Source organism: Zalophus californianus, chromosome 2 (assembly GCF_009762305.2).
Source record: "Zalophus californianus isolate mZalCal1 chromosome 2, mZalCal1.pri.v2, whole genome shotgun sequence".
Taxonomy (NCBI): domain Eukaryota; kingdom Metazoa; phylum Chordata; class Mammalia; order Carnivora; family Otariidae; genus Zalophus; species Zalophus californianus.
This window is the reverse complement of record NC_045596.1, coordinates 31,397,301-31,421,570: the sequence shown is the minus strand read 5'-3', so window position 1 is coordinate 31,421,570 and position 24,270 is coordinate 31,397,301. Positions and strand designations below refer to the sequence as shown.

The 24,270-nt window shown below is 45.3% G+C and overlaps 1 protein-coding gene across 6 annotated transcripts in view; it reads right to left on the bottom strand.

Moving 5' to 3' along the window:
* Positions 1 to 24,270, bottom strand: part of TBC1D1 (TBC1 domain family member 1) — a 226,589-nt gene that overhangs the window by 71,565 nt on the left and 130,754 nt on the right. For 3 of the 6 annotated variants that reach the window (XM_027598091.2, XM_027598092.2, XM_027598098.2), the window contains 6 exons: positions 21,136 to 21,264; positions 19,498 to 19,584; positions 15,877 to 16,157; positions 13,886 to 14,047; positions 12,918 to 13,037; positions 11,829 to 11,968 (listed from right to left, as the gene is read on the bottom strand). In XM_027598091.2, coding sequence (XP_027453892.1) covers positions 11,829 to 11,968; positions 12,918 to 13,037; positions 13,886 to 14,047; positions 15,877 to 16,157; positions 19,498 to 19,584; positions 21,136 to 21,264 — 919 coding nt within the window. The remainder of the gene's footprint in view (positions 1 to 11,828; positions 11,969 to 12,917; positions 13,038 to 13,885; positions 14,048 to 15,876; positions 16,158 to 19,497; positions 19,585 to 21,135; positions 21,265 to 24,270) is intronic. The other 3 variants (XM_027598094.2, XM_027598095.2, XM_027598093.2) reach the window with 2 other exon arrangements.

Genomic DNA, 24,270 nt, shown 5'->3' with positions numbered 1-24,270 from the left:
CACCCAACGCAAGGCTGGTGCCGGTAAGAAAAATTTCCCCTCAGTAACTGTTTGGGGAAGGTGATGCCACCAAACACAATTCTAAAACCAAACCCACTGAGGTAGGACTATAACCTCTCATCACCAGAACTGTCCTTAATCAAAAGTTCTCAAGCGAACACACCTGGACAGGAAATGAACTACAATACCTCAACTTTCCGTGAAAAACCTATTATTCTCTCAAGTGTAAAATGCACAGTTTGGTACCAAAAATTATTTTCAGAGTTATATAAGGCCATTAGTTACAGCATTTCCTTATCAATAAATAATGTTTAAAATCTTGTTAGTGTCCATTCTATAAATATTTTCATTCAGATGAAAGTGATAAAACAAATTTACTTGAAAAAAAATTCATTTAGAAAGTAGTTTAATGCATCCCTTAGCTTTATCTCCGCAGTTTACAAAATCAAGAGCTCACCACGTGTGCCAACAGCTCTAATTCTGGAGCCGCTAGCTCATGTCCAGTGGGAAGGTGTGGCTTTGCTACTTCCAGGAGATCTATGTTCCTTCATTTAAATAAATGGTATTAATAGAAACCATTCAACTAGGAAAATTGTTTTTAAAAAAATTAGGATACAATAATGCCTAAACTGGGTGCTGTGTTAGCAAAGGTTAACACTGAATTCTAGAATCCTTCCCACACAAGAATTGTTCTTTCACTTATCACAAACACAAATTTAAACAAATATTCCTAAAACTCAACAGTTCATCACTGGGTTTAAGAGACTGGATTCAGAGGCGCCTGGCTGGCTCAGTCTGTGGAAGATGTGACTCTTAATCTTGGGGTCATGAGTTCAAGACCCACACTGGGCCTAGAGCTTACTTAAAAAAATAAAATATAAAAGAAGAGACTGGCTTTAGAACCAACTTGGTGTGAATCGTGGCTGTGAACTGAGTGCTGTGGGCGCTGTGGCCACATTATCCGGCATTTCCAGCCTCGCCTCTAGGATAACGGGCTGGGCCACCCTCGGCAGGAAGTCACGGCGAGACTTACCCAGCTGGGTAAGAGTGCAAACAACACCAAATACTTACTACATGATAAGGATAATTACAATGGCTAGTGTTAATATTTGATTACTTTTATTGCAAAGAAAATAGGACCTGTTGGCTGCTTCACAATCTGCCGCAGGACGCATTTCTAATTTCCAAGTCTGTTGTTCATTTTACTAACGACCACTGAGGGCTTTTTGGGTTGGAGTTTAAATCAGAAGAGGATGTGCCCTTGCCTATGAGCCACTGCAGTGAGAGAAATCCGGAGGAAAAAGTGTGGACCCAACGTGCAGCATCAGCATCACCTGAGAAGCTGTAAGAAATGCAAATTCTCAGGCTCCCCCAAGAATTCCATCTCCAGAACCATAAACTTCAGAACTAAGGAACAGCAATGTGTGTCTCCACGAATCCTCCAAGGGGTCTTAAGTACACTCAGTTTGAGAACAGCTAAAGGAAATGTCATCTTGGGCTAATTCCACTAACCGGTGGCTCTCTGATGGCCCCCCCGGGACTGGGAGAGCTATGGGGGCCCCTCGCCTTCCCAGGTGCTCCTGGGGGCAACACCAGAGTCCCCGGCACACCACCCCCCCTCAGCCTGAAGCAGAAGGAAGTCACACGAGGCCAGCCAGCAGGGAAGCCTGGTGCTGGGGGACCAAACCGCCCCCATCCCCACCGGCCTAACAATCCTAACCGTCAGTGTCATCTGTGATTCTGACCCCAGAGGAGAATGTGTTCACACCAGCTCACCCATAAAACCCTTTCTTAACATACGTCCATGCAAAAACACGTCCACGGATGTTCACAGCAGCAGTGTTCCTAAGAGCCAACAGGTGAGAAGAACCCAAATGTCCATCAACTGGCAGACAGATAAACAAGATGTGACCTGTCATCACAATGGCATATGAATGGCCCACAAAAGGGAACGAAGCACTAACACACACTACAACACGGTGAACCCTGAAAACGTGCTCAATGAAAAACGCCAGAGGACCACACAGGGTCTGATTCCATCCACATGACAGAACTGGCAGTCCAGAGAGACAGCAAACAGAGGAGCGGCTGGGCTGTCTCGGGTTTGAAGGAGGGCTGGGAGGCCTGGGGTTTTTTTCTGGGGAGACAAAAATGTTTTAAAATTAGGTTGTGCTAATGATTGTACAACTCTATGAATATAGGGATTAAAAACAATGAACTATACATATTAATTTTAATTGTACACTTTAAATGCGTAAATGGTATAATATATAAATTATATTTCAAAAAGGTCATTTTTTAAACAAAACAAACCCTTCCTCAGAGCTAATCGAACCTGACTGGCAGTGCTGTCCCAGGTCACATAAGCAGGCCGTAGGGCAGAAGGGCGCAGCTGTGAGGAGGGCCAGGAGGACGATGAGGGAAGCTGGCACCTAAGGCGCAGGATGTAAGGAGGTCCTTGTACTCAGGACCGTGTAAGCACAGGGTCCGTAGTTACAGGACCCTGAAAGTGAGTGCCTCTTCTAATTTTGCATGCAGGACACCTGCCTGCTGCACCCCAGTCCTGCCCGGATTTTGAGGCTGCCTCATGTTCGAATATATTTACAGATTTTTAGCCCCCTAAAAATATTTTCAAACTACTTAACATCCCCCTCACTTTTTAACTTCAGTGGCTCGGTAGCACCTACAGATTCAGGTTCAAAGGTGACAAATCAAGATCTTCTACTTGGGACGTTAAGCCTGTGGGCATACCTTCACAGGCCCTGGAGTTAGATGAAGCCCTAAGGAGGAACTCCCTGCCAACTAGAGTGCTCTAAGCAGGGATTCACACCCAGGCCTTCAGATCCCAGGGTCTCTGGTGCCCAAACCCTGGGCCCTCTGCCCCTGCAGCCTTCCTACCAAGCAGTAGAGGCTGAGATGGTATCTTTGTATCATCAACAACCTCAGCTCCAAACTTTGCACAAACTGTTAAGGATGGAGTGTTTAAACGTGGATGGTTAATTAGGAAAAGCGCAATCAATGCTAACAATTGTTACCATGCACAAAATTAGCAAACTAAGGTAAAATCTTGCCATTCACTATGGCTTCCCAATGTCCAAAATGATGGGCCAAGAAACACAGTAAGGGGGAAAATCTAGTAGCTTCAAACTACAGAAATCCATGAACAATCAGATTTCCGGCTTGCGCTATTTAATCTTGAACCTGGTCTTTATTCACCACAGAAAAGGAAAGTTAAATGGAGAGAAAATTAAGAACAATTTTAAAAAGCCATGTGACTGGCAATCAGAGACCAGTTTTTTCTTTCTTATTTTACCCAAACCCTAGAACCCTGTAGAAAAAGAAAGAAAAACATCTCAATTTCAGAAGGTAGCTCTCCATTCAAGTAAGCTGGAAATGAGCAAGGGAGATACATACTGTAACAAAAACAAGACCAAAAACAAAAATCACAGGGGAAAAAAAGGGATTTCTGAGATTGGAAAGAATGCAGGACCATCAAGACACAGGGAACGACACTGCCACCAAGTGGTGACGGTGCCTCAAGTCACCCTCTGCCATCTAGACCAGCGATCTCAACTGGGACAGCAACAGAATCCTGTGTGCGCGTGTGCATGTGCGTGTTTTAAAAGAATTCATTCCTAGGCCCCATCCCCACCCAACTGACTCGGCGAGGCAGAATGCAGAGGGGCAGGTGAAGCCCGTATTTTAAAATCTCCCCAGGTGACTTTGGTGCATAGGGAAAGCTAAGAACCAGGAATCAAACCAAAAGGTCATACAGATGTCACTATGATGCTTATATTTTCAGTAAAGTTTTACTTGTAGTCACTCCACCTATATGATCCATTAAAATTTCCTAATGGTATATAAATTCTTGAAAATTTGGCTAAGTACAACACAAATCATAGTTCTTTAACAGTTTTTACATTTCTAACAGTATAATCATTATAAAGATTCCAATTATATTCCTTAGTCTTGCCATTAGTATTTATATCTAATATCTAATCTAACAGACTTAAGCTTATCATAAATTAGAAACAGCTATACTCACAACACAAAATCCTTTTAACGTTAGTTTCACTAGACTATTTGCTTATACAATGGGTTTCAAATCAATAAATCCTATCTATATTACATGGGTTTTCCTTTTTTCTCTTTTAAACAAGACATATAAAGTCTGAATGCTTCTATTGTTGGTGAAATCTGTAAATACACAATGTAATCTGAAACACTTCGATGGAAGACATCAGACTCCCACTAAAATTGTTCCTTGTCACACAGAGGTAAATAAAAGAATTTTCCCCCTTTCCAGAGTCCGGAGTTACCTAAAAAATTACTTAACAACAAAGAATTATCTTTTGTATGATACACTAGGAGGCAAAACTGTGGAGTGTTTCTACTCCCAAGTACCTGGTCACGAGTTGACTTTCTGCATTTCTGCAGGCCTGACAATGAGGTCAGAGTCCACTAAGAAAACAAACACTCGAACAGGTCTCTGTGCCCTGGGGGCCACCCAAGAGGCAAAGCTTCCCTGGAAAATAAGGGGCAGGAAAGAGGCAGAGCACCATATGCTTGGTTTCATTTGGCACACTATCAAATTTGTCTTATTGCTATCAGCACATGCTTATCACTGCATTTCCCCCACCAAACTCTTTCCTTCTCTAGGAAGCACTAACCTCCTCAAAAAATGTCACTGGTGACCCAGATTTCTTGGAGGTCTGAGAAACGTGGGTGACTCCTTGGGCTATCCCTCCAGGATGCATAGCATCAGAAAGAGACACAGGAGTCCCATTCCGGGTCCAGAAGGTCTGGACTGGATTTATCCTGGTAGCTTGTTTTAAGCCCTTGCTACTCATATTGAACGAGCAACATCAGCATCACTGGGGAGTCTGTTAGAAAGGGTGACCCTCTGGACCCACCGGACCAGAACCTGCCTCTGTACAGGTTCCCTAGAGAACTCTAAAGACATGGCCACCCAATGTACAGATAGATGCATTCATGGCTTCGTCTGCAAGAGGAGAGCACAGCACCTCCCGGGGCTCCACCTTCAGTACGGGCCTATGGTGGGGTCAATAGTGGGAAGGCTCTGAAAATGAGAAGGCTCTACCGAGACTCCAGCATGGGCACCCTCTCAGAACAACGACGTGTGCGCTCAGCCATGCCCTACAAACGCAGCCCTAAGCTCCCAACCCTCAGCAGCTTCGCCCTGTGGCAGACCGAAAGGCACACCCATGATACATCTATGGGGTTAATAGTTTACTCCATTGACCTTTCACATACTCAGCATCTCACAAACTTCTCACCCAAAGAACCCAGAACACGTAGGAGAGAGAATGCATTTTCCTTGGGCTTCTGGGGCAATAGCCCTAAGTGATCACCACAAAGTTAAAGCATCATTGAAGACCTATGCTTTAAATTTAAGCAGCCAAGCAGCTTTTTGTATTCTATTTTATGATCTACCTGTTTGTTTTATTGCAAAAACATCTGCCTTGCCAAGTCTCCATGTACCAAGTGGTGATTCCCCTACTTATTCGTTTCCCTTCAATGCCCTGGCATACACCTGCCCCACCCCTCTGAAGTGCAGAGTGGGAACAAGCCTTCCTAGACCTTGCTAAAGTCAAGCAGGAGTTCCTACAAGAAACCAACTGGTCTCTGTTGAATTAAAAAAATAAAACAGTCAGGGATTTGGGAACGTTTGCGCTGGTCTTACTAGACATATGTGAGTAAATTTCTAAATAGAAATTAACTGCCTACCTACTTCAGATAGGTCTCCAAAACATAAAATTCAGATTCTTGCAGCTTAATTATTTCACAGAGATTTTGTATATAGAAAGTCACATGCCCCTGAGTAAACGACAGGCTGATTTTGTTGGCTACCTCTGTCCACACAGCCTTCATATTTTCCTCGTCTGGCACTATACTTAGAGCCATGCTCCTTACTCACTTAACCCCTGCTCTCCAGGTTTGAGCCCATCTGTTAAAAAAAATTAGGACACCAAAGTTACAGGAAATCCTATTTCTCCTCCACCTATATCCTTAACACTAATGCAAACACCACGGTTTTTAAATGACTGGTGGTTTGTTTTATTAGTACCTTCCAAGTGGGATGAAACAGGTGGGACAGTATGAGTATCTGCCTCACTTTTTCAGCTTGAACAAAGGCCAAAAGGTTTCCCGTCTGTTTAAGTTTGCGCTGCCAGAAGAGAAATACCAAATGGTCACAAGTAGTCACTCTGAGCATCTGAAACACGTAAAAGGCCCTATTCAGGGTTCCCTGCAAGCACTTTTCCATCCGCCACGCCCAAGCCAGAGAGCGAGCTCCCCGAGGCCACCAGTGGTGGACGCCTGGGCTGCCCGCGGGTCCAGCCCCTGGGGCAAGGCAGGAACCAAGGCCACGAGCCGCCTCCAGTGGCACACACGCTGCCGGGGACAGTGTGGCCAAAACAGGGACCTCAGGGCTCTCACGTGTCTGTGAATCTGGAGGTGTCCCAGCTGCGGGGAACACACAGCTTCAGTGGGGGGCCAAGTGGTCCCAGGGCACAGTGGAAGGAGGTGGTATCTCTGTGGCCCCGAGACGGGGTGCAGACAGTAGCAGAGGCTGAGGATGCCTGATTTGGGAGAAGAAAATTCACAGAATGATGCTGAGAAATCTCTCTCCCTCTGCTGCACACTCCAGTCCCAATGTGGACGTGGAGGTGGAAACGGCTGACCAAAAAGGCAAGTCCATACATTAAAATACTCAGAAACGGCCGGCGGGCGGGGGCTGCCTGGCTGACAGGGAGACCCGTGGACAGACAGAATAAAGACCTGGGCAGGTGCTGGCAGGGAATGTCCTGTAGGAGGGGGCTCCGGAGAGGAAGCTCATGCAGGAGGCCATGCCACGCCTCTCTGGTGGCAGCCAGGCTCCCGTGGGCATAGGTCCGCCAGCTCCAGGCCTGCCTCTGTCGTCCACCAGCTCTGCAGTCTGGGGAAAGGGATTTAAGCCATTCCAAGCCTCCACTCCCTCATCTGTGAAATGGGTGTCATAAAAATGCCAACCTTCCCAATAAGGCTGACTGGGAATTCAAGAATTCCTATAAAGCACCTGCCATAGATAACGGCATAAGTGATTATTACTACACCGATTCAGAGTCCTAAATGCTTGTATTCTCTCTCATATAGAGTACCTACAATATAACCCAAAAATTCATACAATATTAGTTCTAAATAAAGAGCATAAAGGACATGTTCCTACAGAGGAGGAAGAGAGAGGGGGAGTTAAGAAATGAACATATACTAAGTTTGTAAAAATCTGAGCAATTTACTTGCTTTCCTTTAAAAGTCATCAAGCCTGTAAGGACTAGAGAAGCTGATGACAGAGATCATGAGTAAGTAAATGCTAGAGCGTGTTACAAGGAGGTAAGTGCTATGGGAAAAGTCAGGGAAAAGTCAGGAGAAGGAGACGAGGAACGTCTGGTGGTAGGAGGGGAGGGTGCAATCTGAAACACAGTGGCCAGGAGGGGCCTCCTTGGAAAGGTGACTTTAAGCAATGATCTGAGGCAGGTGAGGTGGTTAATCAGGAGGTTAAGGGGAACAGCATTCCAGGCAGAGAGAAGAGCCCATGCAAAGGCCTCAGGGCATGGGCTCTGAGGGACCCCAGCAGAAGCCTCTATCAGAGGAAACAGGTGGGCGATGTACTGTGATGTCGGCTGGCGCTGCACAGGGGTCTCTTGGACACCTTCCCGCAGGAGATGGGGAGAACCCACAGCTCAGTAACCGGGGCCTGGAGAATCTGTGAGGATTATGCACTGGGCAGGGCAGGACAGTGTGTGTGTGTGTAGCTCTGCTGTGTTCAGTACTTAAAGGCAGAGGTATGGCTCGTCAACTTAACGCTGTCTCTACAACGTACTGGTCATCAGTATCAAGCTTCAAAACCATCCCAAAAGGACTGGCCAAACCGATGCTCTAGCACTTCACAGGTACAAGGTGCTTGGGGAAAGAGCTTTGTTTTTTTGTTTATTTGTTTTTAAAAAAGAAAACCTTTTTGAGGGCCCCTAGAAATCAATCTGATTTTTAAATAGCAGTTAATGCCCCAAAGGACAAGCTGTAGTAAGAGTCAGGAATGTGAGTTAAGGACTCAAAGCAGAAAGAGATTATGAAGGTGAGGCCACATGAAGAAAAGAGTTAAGTGTCCACTCAGTGGAAGGAGGAGGTACACCGGAGGGCCAGGACGGTGGGAACGCCGCGTGGGTGCTGGGCCCTGCAGCTGGGGACCGTGTGTGTGCTCAGAGGACAGGACTTGGACTGGAGGGGACTCGGCAGTGACCCGCAGGAGGCCGAAGGAACGAGGGCAGTTCGGCCGGAGAGGAGCTTTAGAGGAAGCCGTGGTTTCCATGACCTCCCACCATCTGAAGAACAGGACATAGAAGTATAGTCTGTGTGGCTTCAGACACAGACCAGAGAGGCACCAAGGGATGGAATGACAGGGGGCAGGATTTGGTTCAATCTAAGAAATTCATTGGAACTTCAGAACTGTTCTAAAATGGGGCAGGCTGCTTCCCACAGTCACCCACAGCCCTTACTACATGCCCAGCCACAGGGCTCTGAGTTTGGAACCCTTATCATTGTACATTTAAATGCATGACATACATCACCACGTGTCAGTCTCCACAAAGCCCGTGAGATGCAGCCACTGCAATACTGGGGCACTATTCTGAAACCTCGAAACCCCACTTCTGGTGTTACTGCTGTTCTGTCGTTTCAGCCACAAATCACAGCTCGGCTCCCCCTCCTGGGCCTCCCTCCAGTCCCTTCCCCTTCTCCTCCACCCGCCCCACCTGCTAACAGGGCGCCACCAGGACCTGGGAGAAAGAGCCCTCGCAGCAGGCCGGCCTCTCCACTGCAGCAGGGAAGGGGAAGAGGCGGGCACGGCCATCTGGCTCCGGCTCCCGTCCGGCTCCCGAGGGCAGTGAGAGAAATCAAAGCTCCTGCCACTGAGCTCAGCAGCTCCCGTGAGGGGCTCCAGGCCTTGGGAGGGTGCCCCCGTATGGAGGGGCTGAGGCAGGAGCAGCAGTGGGCCCAGAGACCCCAGAGGGACCTTTCTGCACCATGGGAGGTAACTTTACACTGGAAACCTTGGCCTCACCCACTTTTTTTCAAATCTATGAATTCTGAAAGCTTTTAAATAAAGTGTCAGTAGAAACATCATGCTTCCGTATCTCAAATCAGTGTGGCAACAGGCATAATGAATCCTCTACCACGGCAGCGAAGTTTCGACAGCTTGTTCCAGTTCACGGCTCCTAAGGGGAAACACTGGGATTTAAACGCAGCCGCTCTGGCTCCAGCCTTCAGAAGAGGTCCCTAAATGAGCTCTAAATACCTTCCCTACGTTCACCTTCATGGCCACCCCAGATCCTCCAACACCGAGGCGGCCAGCTCTGTGCTTTCCATCAATATGCAAGCGAATGATCCCAGGGGGCCTGGCCAGGTGGGCCGTCAGTATTCCTGAGTACCATTTCCAGTGCGGGGATGAGAAATACCAAGCACTCTGTTCTCGAGTCCCGAGAGACTGCGCGGCCCAGGCTTCGGGGTACTGGGGCTGATCTGCTCAGTGCTCTGGTTTCTGGGGGAACGATCCATCATCTCAACTCATTCACGGCAAACTTTCCCCCAACAATGTTGGCTAGCCTAGAATTCACCAAGGAACCCTGTCAACTGCAAACACCATAAATAAGAATGCAGCTTGGGGTTAAACATCCGTTTCTTACAGTGTTTCCAGACTAAACCAACTAAAAACAGAAGCCTCCAAAAAGAGAAGGTGGACACACATCCCAGAGCTTCTACCCGCTGGGCCAAACAAGGTCACATTCTCGCGTGCTGCCCATGGTGCACTCCACTCGCCCATTTTATCTTGGGGTCCCTCCAGAGAGGCAAACGTTTGCCAGCACCGACCAACCTTCTGACTCCGGTCCCTCAGACACCGACTGGGAGACACCAGTGACACCAGTGTCCATCCGGGCACTCGCCACACTTCCCTACTCAGGCAGAGAGCAGCCCCGGGGTGGGGTCTGCAGAGCTCACTTCACTTCCTCAGCCATCAGAGCTCCCCCAAGGGGTACAGCCTCCCAGGCTGTGCACTTTACAAGCTTGGTGTTTCAAACAGCCACCAGCCCAGCAGACCCCTTTGGCTTAGAAGTTTAGGAAGTCAATCTGGCTGTTGGACATTACCAATCTACAAAAATGAAAATGAAATCTTTAAAACTAAATATTCTCAACTGATACACACTTGAAATAACTCAATGACTTAAAAAAAAAAAAAAAAGATCTCACTGCATTTATAAGCCCGATCTTTCTAGTGTTCCTTTACTTGTTCCTTCCTGCTGGGAAACAACACTACAGGAAGCTTAACACCAGTGCTCCAACCTCAATAATGGTTAACAAAAATAACTGTATTGGTTTACATTGGATACGTCTTAGGTTTCCAAAGTACTTTCCCATTCATAATTTAATGTAATTCCATGAGATAAGAAGAGCCAACATTCACTATAACCATTTTATGACTCAGGTTAAGTGAAGTTATAGGATTTATATCACAAAGCTAGTTGAGCCCAAACCAGGCTCTTGTTTAATTTGGCAGAGGAGGCATTTTTTAAATTAAATGTTAAGGAGAACTCTGGGGGAGGGAGGGGAAAGGAGAGGGAGAAAGAGAGAGAAGCAGTAAAGAGGGGCAGAGGGTGAGGAGCGGAGCATGAGGAGGGCGTAGGGGTCCCCCACAATGGGCAGCCACACCGAACCTACTCTGCAAACTCTCGGGGTAGCCTGGGCTGCTGCTTAACACATGAATGAAGTATGTCGAGGGATGAGAATGGATCCATAGTACATGCAACTTGAGGAACTCAAGAAGTCTTTGAGAGGTCCACCCTGTTGCTTTGCTTTCTCTTTTTCTTTAGATTTTATTTATTTATTTGAGAAAGAGTGAGTGTGTGTGTGTGTGTGTGTGAGAGAGAGAGAGAGAGAGAGATCATGAGCAGGGGGAGGGGTAGAGGGAGAAGCAGACTCCCCACTGAGCAAGGAGCCCCATGCAGGACTCAATCCCAGGACCCTGGGATCACGACTTGAGCCAAAAGCCGACACTTAACCGACTGAGCCACCCAGGTGCCCTCCTTTGCTTTTTCTAAAGAAAAAAAAAGTTTTCTGATTAAAGAGCATTAGGGAAAAGAAATACCTGCTGCTAAAAATTTAGGCTATTACTGGGCAGAGACAAATCTTAAGTTTAGAACTGCATTTAAACTCAATTTCTACATTGTGACTCCACATAGGAAGGCCCGAAGACAGACTTGAGCATACTCTGTATCTGGGAGACACAAGCAGGCTGCAAGGGCACAAGATGGTCCTCCTGTGACACCACACCAAGCGATAGCAGCTGACGAGGCAGGGGATGTGACGGGTGTAACCAGAGCGCTGGGACCAGGGAGCACTGCCACAAGCCCACTGCGCTGAGGCAGAGTGTCAACCTATAGTCCAATCGCAGTGGGGAGGTAGACAAGCTTGGGAACGCGGTAGGAAGGGAAGGAGCCCCTCCACATTCCCACACATGGTGGGTGAGCAGTCACAACAGCTTGGCAGAGGGGCCATTTTTCACACGAGGTGCTGCAAGCTGCTGAGTTCTCTTGCACGTGGAATTTGAGGATCTCTCTGGAAATAGCGATAGGCATGGTCATTTGAGCTTCTTACCTAGGGAGCTTTAAAATCGGGGGGTGATTTGACTTGAAATCTCATTTCGTCTTTTCCTTCACCTAATGCTCTGCTGTTACTCAGGCCAGAATCTCACAGGTCCCTTCCGGGGTGTACGGTACCTTCGTATCTGCTGGGAGAGTCGCACGCTTTCTGTGGGGTTGCCACTCGGAGGAATATCTGCTGCCTCCACGAGTGTCTCCGTGTCTTCACGGGGGTCCTGCTGGCATCGCCAAGGTGGTTAGCTTTGGAGTCAAAGTCCCTGCAAGCACAAAATGACTGACTGATGACTGATGGGATACAATCAGGTATTTTAGCTTGACTTTTTGTTTTTAAACAAAACACTACATTATAAATTATCTTTGTATAAAAAAACATAATTAGATAATCATGAAAGCTGAATCAAGCCCGCAGTGGGTCAACATTCCTAAGGGACTGTTTTCTTACAGGATGCCTTTCATGAAAAGCACAAGATTGCATGCCCTTAATTTATGTCCATTGTAAGAGATGTTAAGAAATACACTCCACAGGTCACCAGCTTCCAGTTGGACCTTTCTTGGCACCACTTCAGAAAAGAGAAACTGTCTAAAGGGGGTACTGGCACCAGGGCACCATCTCCCCTCATCCGTGCATGGGAAGATTTTCTCAGCATAGGTCTGCATCTCCACAGATGGCAGCAAAAATGAAAAAAAAGATTACACAGAACCATCAAGGCAATAATTACAGTCACTTGATGACAACTATTTTAACATCTTTTTTAAAACAAAGTATATTTATCAACACATACCGTAAACATCGTCTCATCAGTGATTTTTCTTCCTATTCTCAGGACAACTTGGGGAAGCCCTTGTAATTTACACCCACATACACACCGCAACTAAGGAATAACCCTGCCTTACAGGTCAGACATCCGGACTTATTTACTGGAGCCATATGCTCACTCTCAGAAACAATGCTATCACTTAGAGAACCGGTTAAGACTTTCTTGAATCCTCTGAAAACAACACATTAATAAATTACTCCTGGTCAAAACTGGAGAGCAAGAGGACTCTTTCTTTAAGTGACGTTCAGTAGGAAAGTATAAGAAAGAAGATACAATTGATTTAGCTAAAATGATTTTTTGAGTGTCAAAAAAATAGCTGAAAAATCTCTGTATATATCAGTAATTCGACACTTCTACCCAGGCTTGATATATCTAAATTAAACCCTACCTTTTCGTGTTCATAAAGTCAGAGGTGTTATTTTCATCTACAGGAGCCAGAAATTTTAGAAAATTTGGCACAGAGGAAGAAGAATGAAGTTTTTTCCGCAGGGCATTACGGTAGGAGATGCTGAGAGTTTGATTGAGAAGAGAGTTTAGGATAAAGAACTACAAACACAAAAAGTATAAAATATAAGCTTTAAAGTAACCACTTTAGTTCTCATGCTAAGAAAATTAAAACAGGTAAGAAATTAGAAAGTTTACAAATGAGATTTAACTTCTGCATTCAGTCAATAAAATTCTATTTTAAATGAATGGAATCAATGAATTAATTCAAACACATCAGTCCATTCAGTTAGGTAACATAACAAGCTCTAGACACCCACTGTACAACCCTGTGCCCGAAGTTAGCAATACTGTGCTGCGCACTTTAACAGTGTGTTCAGGGTGTAAAGCTCATGTTAAGCACTCTCACCAAAATAAAAACGTAACAAAAAAGTCAGTCCATCTTCCAAAATGACTTTTCCTTTCAAACTGGAAAAAAATAATTTTCCTAAATTCATGACATTTCTGATTTGGGACAAACCACAGTGTATATAATCAAACACAGTTCTTGTTAAACTCTGTGTGTGTGTGTGTGTGTGTGTGTGTGTGTGTGTGTGTGTGTGTGTGTGTGTGTGCGCGCGCGTATACTGGGCAGAGATATGTGAAACTAAGTATGTAAGAAATGGCTTGACATGAAGACCTGGCAACAGTAATTAATTAATATCGAATTAAGTCAGTTCAGATGATAGACTGAAAATAATACAACCAAAACCAGACAAGCGCACGCACACACACACACACACACACACACACACACACACACACACACACAAGCGGTGGCCCTGGGTTCTCTCCCGCCATGCAGCACATCCTCTCTGTGCAAACTTCCCGGGAAGACAAACGACACTGAACTTGCCGCGTGAGTGTGCTCACCTCTTCAGCACAGCATTCCCACTTTGTTCTCCACTTGAGCTATGCTTTAGGTACTTAAAAAAATTTGGCGAGGAGGCGGAGGGGTTAAGACGAGGTGGAAGAGCAGGAGCTGAAGACTGACCTGAGCAACTTTTAGACTCGCCCACAGGTGGATGATTCACACTAAATAGCAATTAGAGAGAAGGCAGGGCGATTAGCGGGAAGGGGGGGAGCCCAGGGGGGACCCGAGGCGGGGCACGGAGGGAACAGGCTAGGCTGCCGCCGTCCGCTTATTTAAACACCAGCTGTCACAGTCAGAGGGCTGCTCTTCACTTCTCTTCTGTGTCCACTGTCTCTTTGACAAAGGTAGTTTTCAGTAAAAAAAAAAAAAAAAAGTACTGTGAAAAGTCATTCTTGACCATTTCTCACATGTGTACGAACCCAATAGGGCTTTTTCCTCCCTTCCCTTTTCAGAAACTGGCAATTTTTTTTTGTTTTTTACCTAAAAGCAAAAAAGAAAAGCAAAACAAAATCCATAGTTTTTAAAATACATTTCTCTTTAAAATGAACAATAACCTGCCTGGAATTCAAGGTCTTATTTCTTGTGCATCAGTGAGGAAAGAGTTCATAAGGGAGCAGAAAGCAAAACAGGTATGCTAGGGAGGGAGGCAGGCGGGCATCTCTCTACCCTCCCCTGCCCTCCCCTGTCCAGCAAGATCCATTAGGAAGCTGCATTCTTGGAGAGAGAGGAAATGTACCGTCAGCGGTACCCCTTTCCTACCACGTCTGCTTGTGTGAAACTGCAGGCTTAGCAAGAGAACTGGGAATCTCTAGACAGGAATGCGTCCACAATCACTGAAAACCCCAGAAACAGAGGGCTGGGGACATGGCGGAGAGGTGAGAGAGAAGCCATAAACTGGCAAAAACCCCATAAACCCTTGAATTGTTGTCTCTAAGATGTCATATATTAAATACTAGCTTCTGGCGTGTGTCCTGCTTTGGGATCATAGTTACGCAGCCGAATTCTTGAAAACCATCACAATCATTTTCAATGGCTGACGGGAAACAAAGTGGAGAGGCTCTGCTACACCTTTCAAATACTTTCATTTCTTCACTCAAAACCTGTCAAACACCTCCGGACAGACTCTGCCTGATCCGTGCGTGACCCCCATCCCCGACGCATGTCAGTCCCAGGAAGGCAGCAACTCTACACATTTATTCACATTTATAAAGTAAGGGATTTTAAAAGATTTTTCAAGTTATTTTTAAGGATAAATCTGTGACTGCTTAGAGTCAAATTAATTGCCAAGGGACCCCAGAAGGGCCTGGAGACCTTCTGCTCCCCTGCTGCTTACCCATGTCTAGAACCAGGAAATTCCAACCGCTCATTCGAGCCAAGTTATTCAAAATGAGCAGATCCGGTTAGCAGATTCTAGCAGAATGCACACAGAAGGACAACCATCCCAATTTGGTTACACACAGAAGCTAAGCAGGTGTGCCCAGGTCACAACCAGGTCAGGACCGAGCCAGCCCTGGAACCCCGGGCCGCACAGGCAGCAGACGTGGCAATGTTGCCGCTTGTGCCCCGCGTGGGACGGACGCCGCATCTCCGTGCCACCAGAGAAAGATCCCAGGTTTGCAAACGAGGACTCCCCGGCTCGCCCCCCTGCCACCTGTCCCCAAAGCTGGCAGCTAGGTTCCAGGAGCCCTGCCTTGCACACTGCGTGAGCAGTGATTACTACCCACTTCGAGGGCCATTTCTGCTCTGTCTCAGCTGCTTCCTCCTGAAACTTGTACTTGCTACTCGAACAAGCAACAAGCCTCTTACATCTACAGAGTTGCCGCGGGAGGAACAGAACACGCCTTCAAGTGTTAGCTTTTAAGCCCACAGTAGAACCTGACTCAAGTCTCTCTGTCACCCAGTAAGCATAGCTGGGCTGCACATTCTGGGTTAATGACAGATACGCCGCAGCTAGTTACACAACAAATTCACATTTTGAAACAAATCTTACTTCCGGTCATGAGGCGTCTCTGTGCTCACTGAGTGGTACCTCGTAAGTTTCCTTTGGGAGGCCCCCGGAGACCCCTGAGCTGGTTCCAGAGGCTCCGGGCACTCCACGGGGAAATGACTCAGGGTGTTGGCACGCCTTCGGAAGCTCTGCTGGGGTGACAGTGGGGCAGGCTCTTCTGCGGGCTGGCTCCCCGGGTCACTGGACAGGTCATCTGAGGAGCCAAGGAGTCTGAAGGAGCTCTCGGAGGCGGGCAGGGCCTCTTTCTCACACACGCACGGCTCCTGACGGCAGATGGACAGCAGGTGAGGCGTATCACGGGCAATCTCCTCCCAGGGGCAGGAAAACATTTTCACACAGGAGCCCATCTGGTTATAATGCCATCTAGAGGCCACCGAAAATGTAAGGGAACGAAGGCCCGATAAGGCCCTGCTTATCAGAGACCAAATGCTAGGCTGCTGGACAGATGGGGAAACCTGCCCAAATCCAAGGGGAAGGACGTAGCCCTTGTAAGCAAAGCCGTCAATAGCCCCTTCTCCCTGTAAAAGACTCTACTGTGCTTGTAACTCGTAGAACTTGTCTGCACTGTTTACACAAACCAAGTCGTTCTTTATCTCTGCCAAGTGTGTCCATACATGTTCTACCCACATTCTTAAGGCTGATTTTGATCTAATGTTGAAATTTAACTTGGTGGGCGCCTGGGTAGCTCAGTTGGTTAAGCGACTGCCTTCGGCTCAGGTTATGATCCTGGAGTCCCGGGATCGAGTCCTGCATCGGGCTCCCTGCTCGGCAGGGGAGTCTGCTTCTCCCTCTGACCCTCTTCTCTCTCGTGCTATCTCTCATTCTCTCTCTCTCAAATAAATAAATAAAATCTTTAAAAAAAAAAAAAAGAAATTTAACTTGGTGATCCTGAGGTTAAAAACTATATCCTGTATTATTCTTAGAATATGAAAATCTCTTTAGGCACTTATGCCAGAACTCAGGGCCAATTATTTAACTTCTTTCTGTACCCCAATTTTCTCAACTCTAAAAGGGTAGAGAGAAAATTTATCTCAGTGGGTTTCAAGAATTAGGCAAGGTAATCCAAGTGAAAGTGCACCATAAAATGTTATACAAATATAAGTTACTGTATCAGGTACTCAATGAAGCTACTGAGTAGGTAACTCCAACATTTGTTGAGAATCATGACAATACTTTAATACCATAGTCTCTCGAGATACATGCTTTTTCAAAGACATATGAGGCAATCTTATGCTTTGCACTGCACCCAGGACATGGTTGGTGGCTAATATATTCTTCTCCAAAGAACATAAAATAAGGGTGGGCGTATCAGTTTGCCCCTGCTGAAACTGCTAGAAGAGATAAATAAACAGAGAGAGTAAAATGAAATGAATGCATCTAATGATGGACTGAAGAATCTAAATTCTCTGTTCATCTGATACACGGTTACATGCCTTTCAGATGATATATTAAGGATTTTAATTTTTAAAAATATGTTTATTGAGGGGAGAGATATACATTTAATTTTGTAGGAATTAGGAAAAAATTCCCAACATACTACAAAATATTAATTACCTTTAAACATAGCTGAAATTTTTCATTCTTCAAGACTCTGTAGTTCCAAAGATCCTTTTAAGGATTTAAAATTTTGTCTAAAACGACACATCAGAGCAAACATTCTCCATTATGCAAACCTGCTCATCTCAACTCTTATTAACTTCCCTCCAAATTACATGAAGGAGCTAATCCTTAGCTTAATCTTACACCTAAAAGGGCTACTCGGATGTTCCTCAACAGGTAGATGATCAATTTACTGGTAGAGATCCAGTTACATAAAATAGCTTATTTTTACAACAGTTTCTCAATCTCAGGTTAAAAAAAGATGTAAAGTACACTTTATAAAGATACCCCCACACGCAATACAAGCAGGTGGCTCCTGAAAGTTGTATTTCTCTTAAGATTACCCTAGAAATTGAAGCTTCATATATATTTTAGATCTGTGCTTTGGAGAAGAATATAAACAAGTGATAAGACTTCTTGGAAAAGTCACTTGAGTGACATGAGCCTCTTCACAGTATCTTTTATTTGCAGTGATCTGAGAAGCCAATTCCCTGTCCACTTCCCCAGGCGCAATGCCTATCCTTTACAATTTAATTCAAAAGCACCACTGCCCCCATTCCCACGCTTTCTCTGGTTCCACTGGTCCAAAATATCTTCCCTTCCCCTTGCTCCTGGGACGGCGAAGTTACCACCATCTCTTAGGCTAACTCTCAGGGCTCCTTCCATACCCTGATGCTGGTGTTATTTGAGTATCTGTCGCCTCCCAGGTAAGTTTCTGAGGGCTTTGTCCCATTCATCTGTATATTGCAGATACACCATAAACTGTTTCCAAATGTGAAGTAAACTGTGGGGAAGAACTGGTATGTAGTTGATGGAGGTCAGATGATGCTCCGTCCCACCAGATTTTAACTCAGAAAATCATATTCTGAGGACTGGTGTCTAGGGCCACGCTCCCGAGAGAGAGTCCACAAACCGGGAGCATCAACACCACCTTGGAACTTGTCAGAGATATGGCATTTCAGGCCCCACCCCAGGCCTACTGAACCAGAATCTGTGTTTTTGCCGGAACCGCATTAAAGGTACACCTGAGAACTTGAGCAGCACCCTCCCGAGGCAGTGTTTCTCAAGCGGTAGACGGCAGGTGGTGGTATCAATTTCATTGGCCATGGACATTTTTAATATAAAAAAAAAACCAAAGAGAACAGTACGTGTCACAGGTTGTTTACAGTAAATACTGTTTTGTGTGATTTTAATTCGGGACGCAAGTGTGTACGTATGTGTTTGTGAATCGTTTCACAACGTTAAATGAGTTTCTTACTGTTGGCTATGGTCTAAAAGCTCTGAAAGCTACATGCCCGGGAGCAAATTCAGAACTTAAGAGCTGTGTGGTCAGGAGCTTGCTCCACAGAGCTTCCGTCGCTCGAGAGTCTGGAGGAGCTCTGGTGGCAGAAGGAAAGCTGGCCTCCCTAATGCAAACCCCAAATTCACTTTCTGGTGGTTAAAAAGAGTTGAAGCTGCCTAAATGTCTAGAAAGCAAGAAACTAAAACAAGGACACGGACACAGGTTTGTTACCAAAGAGAACCACTGGCTTGCTCATTATCACGAAGCTGTGCTTGGGGACAGACCCAAGGGGTGAAGCTTAGTTGTCTAATTTATAACAGTAATATTTAATTACAATCGTAGAGCTAGCCAAAGGGTAAAAGTATTCAAGCTGTAAACTTCACGGAATTCACAAACCCACTTTTGAGGTATTCCCAATTTCAATTATTTTTAATCTTGGGCAAGTCCATTGGTTGCTTTGTGATAAATTACCTCTCAGTGATCTAAAAGTGCCATCTTGCTTCTTTGCTTATGTAGTGGCCATCTGCTTTGTTATGTGAAACTTCTAAGTTACAGAATTGCAAGACCAGCCCTCCTCCTGCACCCAGAAGTCTCAGGCACCAAACTTGAAGATGAAAGATAGGGGGCTTCCTGGGATCCTTTTGTAGGCTCTGCAGGTAGCAGATGAGCATGACCCATTTACTGATTTCTTCAGGGTGTCACAGAAAGGGAGATGTGCTTACTTTGCTCGTGTTACTTAAAGTGCTAGACATGGAGCTGTCCAGATCCAGACTGGAGGAGTGTTCCTGGAGGCCTCTGGCTTTACTACCCTACATAAAGAAAAGCATTCAAGTTAGAATCCCTTAGGCTTGTGCAAAGGCATCAGACAGAAGCAGCTTGGTCTATTTAAACAACCTCAGGGAAAATGATCTACTGAGATAAAGCTGCTGAGCACATATGTGCATTAAGATAATCAACTTTTTTTTTTTTAATAGCACAGCAACCTAAATGTTCCTGAACACCTTCTGTATGAGTCGATTGGCAGGGATGACGGGCAGGAAGAAGAGACAATCTGTCTATGAAGAAAAGCAAGCACACTCAACACCTCTCGCCCAAGTCCCAAGCTGTCACACCCTGCCAGCTATAGGACGCTCAGACAACACTCTATCCACTCAGGAGCTCTCAGAGGTGGCCACCTGGTTTTGTAAATGGACTGTTTTGAATTATCTCTAAGGATGTTGCAAAATTCTGAGAAACACCTTCAAACAAAATAAAATTTAACCAGAACAAAATTAAGCATGGTTCAGATGGAGTGTATCATGAAATTTAAAAAAACAGTAAAAACAAATAAACAAAAAAAAAAAAACTGTAAGACCTTTCAAGCTCCAGAAAGATGTGAAATTTTGAAAGAAAATCAAACTCTGATCTCTTAGGAGTGCCATCAAAGGTTATGTACACCTGCTGGGGTGGGGAGCACACAGCATGTAATTTCTTAGGGAACTCTCAGACTGCTGTCTGTGTTTCCTTCGCTCTTCCTGCAGAGTGCAGTGCGCAAACCTGTCTGTACAGGGCCAGATACTAAATCGCTTAGGCTCTGGGGGCCATACTGTCTGTGGCAACTACTCAGCTCTGCACAAAAGCAAATTAAGAATATAGGTAAATGAGTGGATACTGCTGTGTCGCCAAAACTTTATTTACAAAAACAGGAGGTGGGTGGCATTTGACCCGAGAGCCACAGTTTACTGACCCGCAGCAGAGAGTTCTAGACGTGTACCAGCCGCGGCCGACAGTAAAGGGTTTTTTAAGCTGTGCCTCGTAGGGAGGATCTAATCTGTGCTCTTCACAGAGACGGGCCAGTGAATAACATCCTTTTGGGAAACAAAAATACCATGCTATATAAGAAAATTTCTTTTAACCTAAACCAAGTTAAAAACTGAAGTGTAGGTAACACTGCTCTTATAACAAACACTGATGGCACAAAAGCAAAGAAATGAGGGCGCCTGGCTGGCTCAGTTGGAAGAGCATGCAACTCTTGATCTCAGGTTTGTGAGTGTGAGCCCCACGTTGAGCGTAGAGATTAAAAAAAAATTTTTTTTTTTTTTTGACAGAGACACAGCGAGAGAAGGAACACAAGCAGGGGGAGTGGGAGAGGGAGAAGCAGGCTTCCCGCTGAGCAGGGAGCCCAATGTGGGGCTCGATCCCAGCACCCTGGGATCATGACCTGAGCCGAAGGCAGACGCTTAACGACTGAGCCACCCAGGCACCCCGAGCGTAGAGATTACTTAAAAATAAGTTTTTTTTTTTAAAAAGGCAAAGAATTGAATCTTATGTTCTCTTAAAAAGTGATTTTAACTTAGATTAGGAGAAATTATGCTACTTACCCGGGATAAAATACTTTCTAAAGACTCTGTTAAAGATCTCTTGGCTTTATTTTTCAGCATATCTAGTCTAAATCGAGTGGCACTCGGTGGTAACTCACTTCCAATATTCTCTGCTGCAATCTGTGAGGTCTAAAAAGTGAAACAATGAAAAGTTAAGTCAGTCACTAACAGCTTCCTTGCTCCCTTCCTTCTTTCCTTCTTAAAGGAATGATCAATCTCTAGGATGCATCTTTTTGACCCCAGGCCATTATTCTGATCCCCTGACCTCATCTCATCCGCTCCTCGAAGGCAAGGCTGCAAGTCCAGGAAACAGTCTGCCTCAAAGCACTGCTCTGACTGCTCCAAACAAAACGAGGAAATGTGCTGGGAAACCACTCTGTTAACAAAGCTCGAGAGCTCAGGCTCTGCGGTCAGGATCAGAGATGTGTCCCTCACTAACTGGCCTTGGACAAGCTACTTCCCCTCTCCTCGACTTAGCTCCTTCCTCTGTCAACTCAGACCCACCTCATGATCTAATCCTAATGCTGTGTTGTGAGATGAAACAGGTAAAACCACGTAAAGCATCGAGGAGAGCTGCTGGTACGGAGGTGGACAGTGTTAGCTCTTCCAAGTAAAGAACAACTTACCTTTGGCGGAATTTCAGAGTCTGAAACAAATAGGATCCACTCCATAACTTTAAATTAATCCCTTCATCTCTTTCTGTGGAACTCTGTCTTCTCCACTTCTTCCTCTCCCCCACCTATGGCTTCTGTCACCCCTTCCCTTTGCAACCATGCTTGCCCCCCTCACTGGCCACAACATGAAGCTGCCAACACAATGGTGTTTGGATGCCAACCACAAAATGAGGTTTAATCCTACTTATTAACAAAGAGGTATGGTAAAAAAAAAAAAAAAAAAACTATAAAAACTCTCTAGATTAAAAACACAAACAAGCACAAGCACATACTCCAACACTCTAAATTCAGACCATTCTTTGTTGTTACATATTTCAAGCATAAAGAAAAGCGCACAGACCAATATAACACATGCATCTGCACCATCCCCCACCACCACCACTCAGCTCTGGCCAAGTGAACACGCACATGTTGAGAGCAGCGAGGAGCGCGGGCTCCAGAGCCCAGGCCCAGATGAGATGCTCCTGTGTCTCCCTAGCTCTGCGACCTTGGACAGATCTTTACCTGCTGCCCCTCCATTCCTCCACCTGCAGACTGAGGACACACAGGGAACTTTCCTCACAGAGCACTTATGAACTTCAGAGGAACTAATGCACACTAAAGCACCAAGAACATACCTGACGCTCAGTAGATGTCAGCTATGAGTCATGATCATTGACTCTTAGCTACTGTTTCCCATGTTTTATGGAAAACATTACAGACCTCTGTGATACCTCCTGGAACCACTCTCCATTTCCCAGCTGCACAAATAACCCCGCTCCTGAAGTTGGTGTTCATCAACTCGTACCATGTACCTTCATATACATGTATGTATCCATAAAACATATGTAATGGTTTACATGTAGTTGAAACTTTAAATGAACAGATCATCCTGTACATACCCTCCCATAACTACCTTTTATCTTTCAATGTAGTTTTTGAGATTTATCTGTGTTGACAAATGTTCTTGGATTCACTCACTTTAATTAGAGTGCAGTTGCTCACTGTAAGACAACGTAATTTGTTCATGTTCCTATACTTAAACATGTATTCCTTTGTGCTTTTACAAAGGAGACTGCACTAATCTCTCCCGAACATAGCTCCTTAGCAAAGATGTGAAAGTTTTTGCAAGGTAAATAATTAGAAATGTCCTTGCTGGGTCTCTAGGTCTGCACGTCTTCACATGTACCAGATACTGTCAAATTTTTTTCCCCTACATGGTACTAATAGTCGCAGTATCAGTACATGAGAGTTCTACATGGCATGGTCAGATTTTTCCATTTCTGCCAATTTAATGGCTACAGACGGTCTCAATTTGTCTTCCCCTGATTCCTATGTGATTATGCATTTTTTATTATTTAGTTATTTGCTGGTCAAAGATATCATGTCTTCTTTGAAATGATGAAATCCTAGTTCATCAATGAATGTCATACATTGTTCAAGGCATAAAAGAGAAAAAAGGGTTCTGATAAGAGCTACCTTTGGGGCTTCATGCAGTCATCAGAGTTTTACTTCTGTGAGAATTAGAATGTGCATTAAGAGAATGACAACTAGCTTAGAAATTGTTTTGAGGGAGACGATCATTTATCTTTATGTTTTCGTAGGGTATACGGAGCATGCTCTGGACACTTCCCACTTGCTTGCTGAAGGAGTGAATGAGCAATGATCACCAGGTAGGCCCTTGGGAAACACGTACCCAAAGCAACAGACACCCACAACAGATATTGACTAAGTGCCGGCTAAACATCATGCAGCACGGGCAGGTGCCTTACTCACTGCCATTGGTCCTGTGCAATCAGTTACCAAATATCAGGGCCTGTCCAGACTTGCAACAGACTCCAGAGCAAAGGAAAGGATCCACACAGGGCCCTCAGGGAGTCTGCCCTTGACTTGCCGCCAGTTCTCCCACAAAGTTAAGAAGTCGTGGGCTTGCTTTCAAACTCCACACGTTTCCATGAAGTAGAAGCATTTTGAATGGATTGTTTTGATAGATAAACACTGGCTACAAGACCAGTAGCACACAGCAGAAAGTACATACAAGAAAAACTGCACTTTTCCTTTTCTGAAACCAGGCCATATGAATGTCTGTACACCGAGTTCAATACTTCCTCTGCTCTCCTCTCCCACCTAACATGATGCTTTTCCAGGTCTATCACCACAATTCTAATATGCTTTGAAAACAATTCATGTTTAGAAAATATATTCCTATTCCTTGTTTATTTTAAAATAAGCATCTAGAAGTTTCTCCTTTTGAAGAGGATGCTGGTTCTTCCAATTTGGGGTGCTAGAGCAATTTGTACCGAGTCACCACACTGCCCAGCCCAGGACAGACGGGTGAACTCTGCACAGAAGTGTGGAGCCAAGTTTTAAATTCTGCGGCTACACTGACGTTCTCAGGTCAGGACCCACCATCCTGTGGCACCATGGCGTACTCATTAGCAGCCTTATTCGTAACAACGAGCACCTGCAAGTAGCCAAGGTG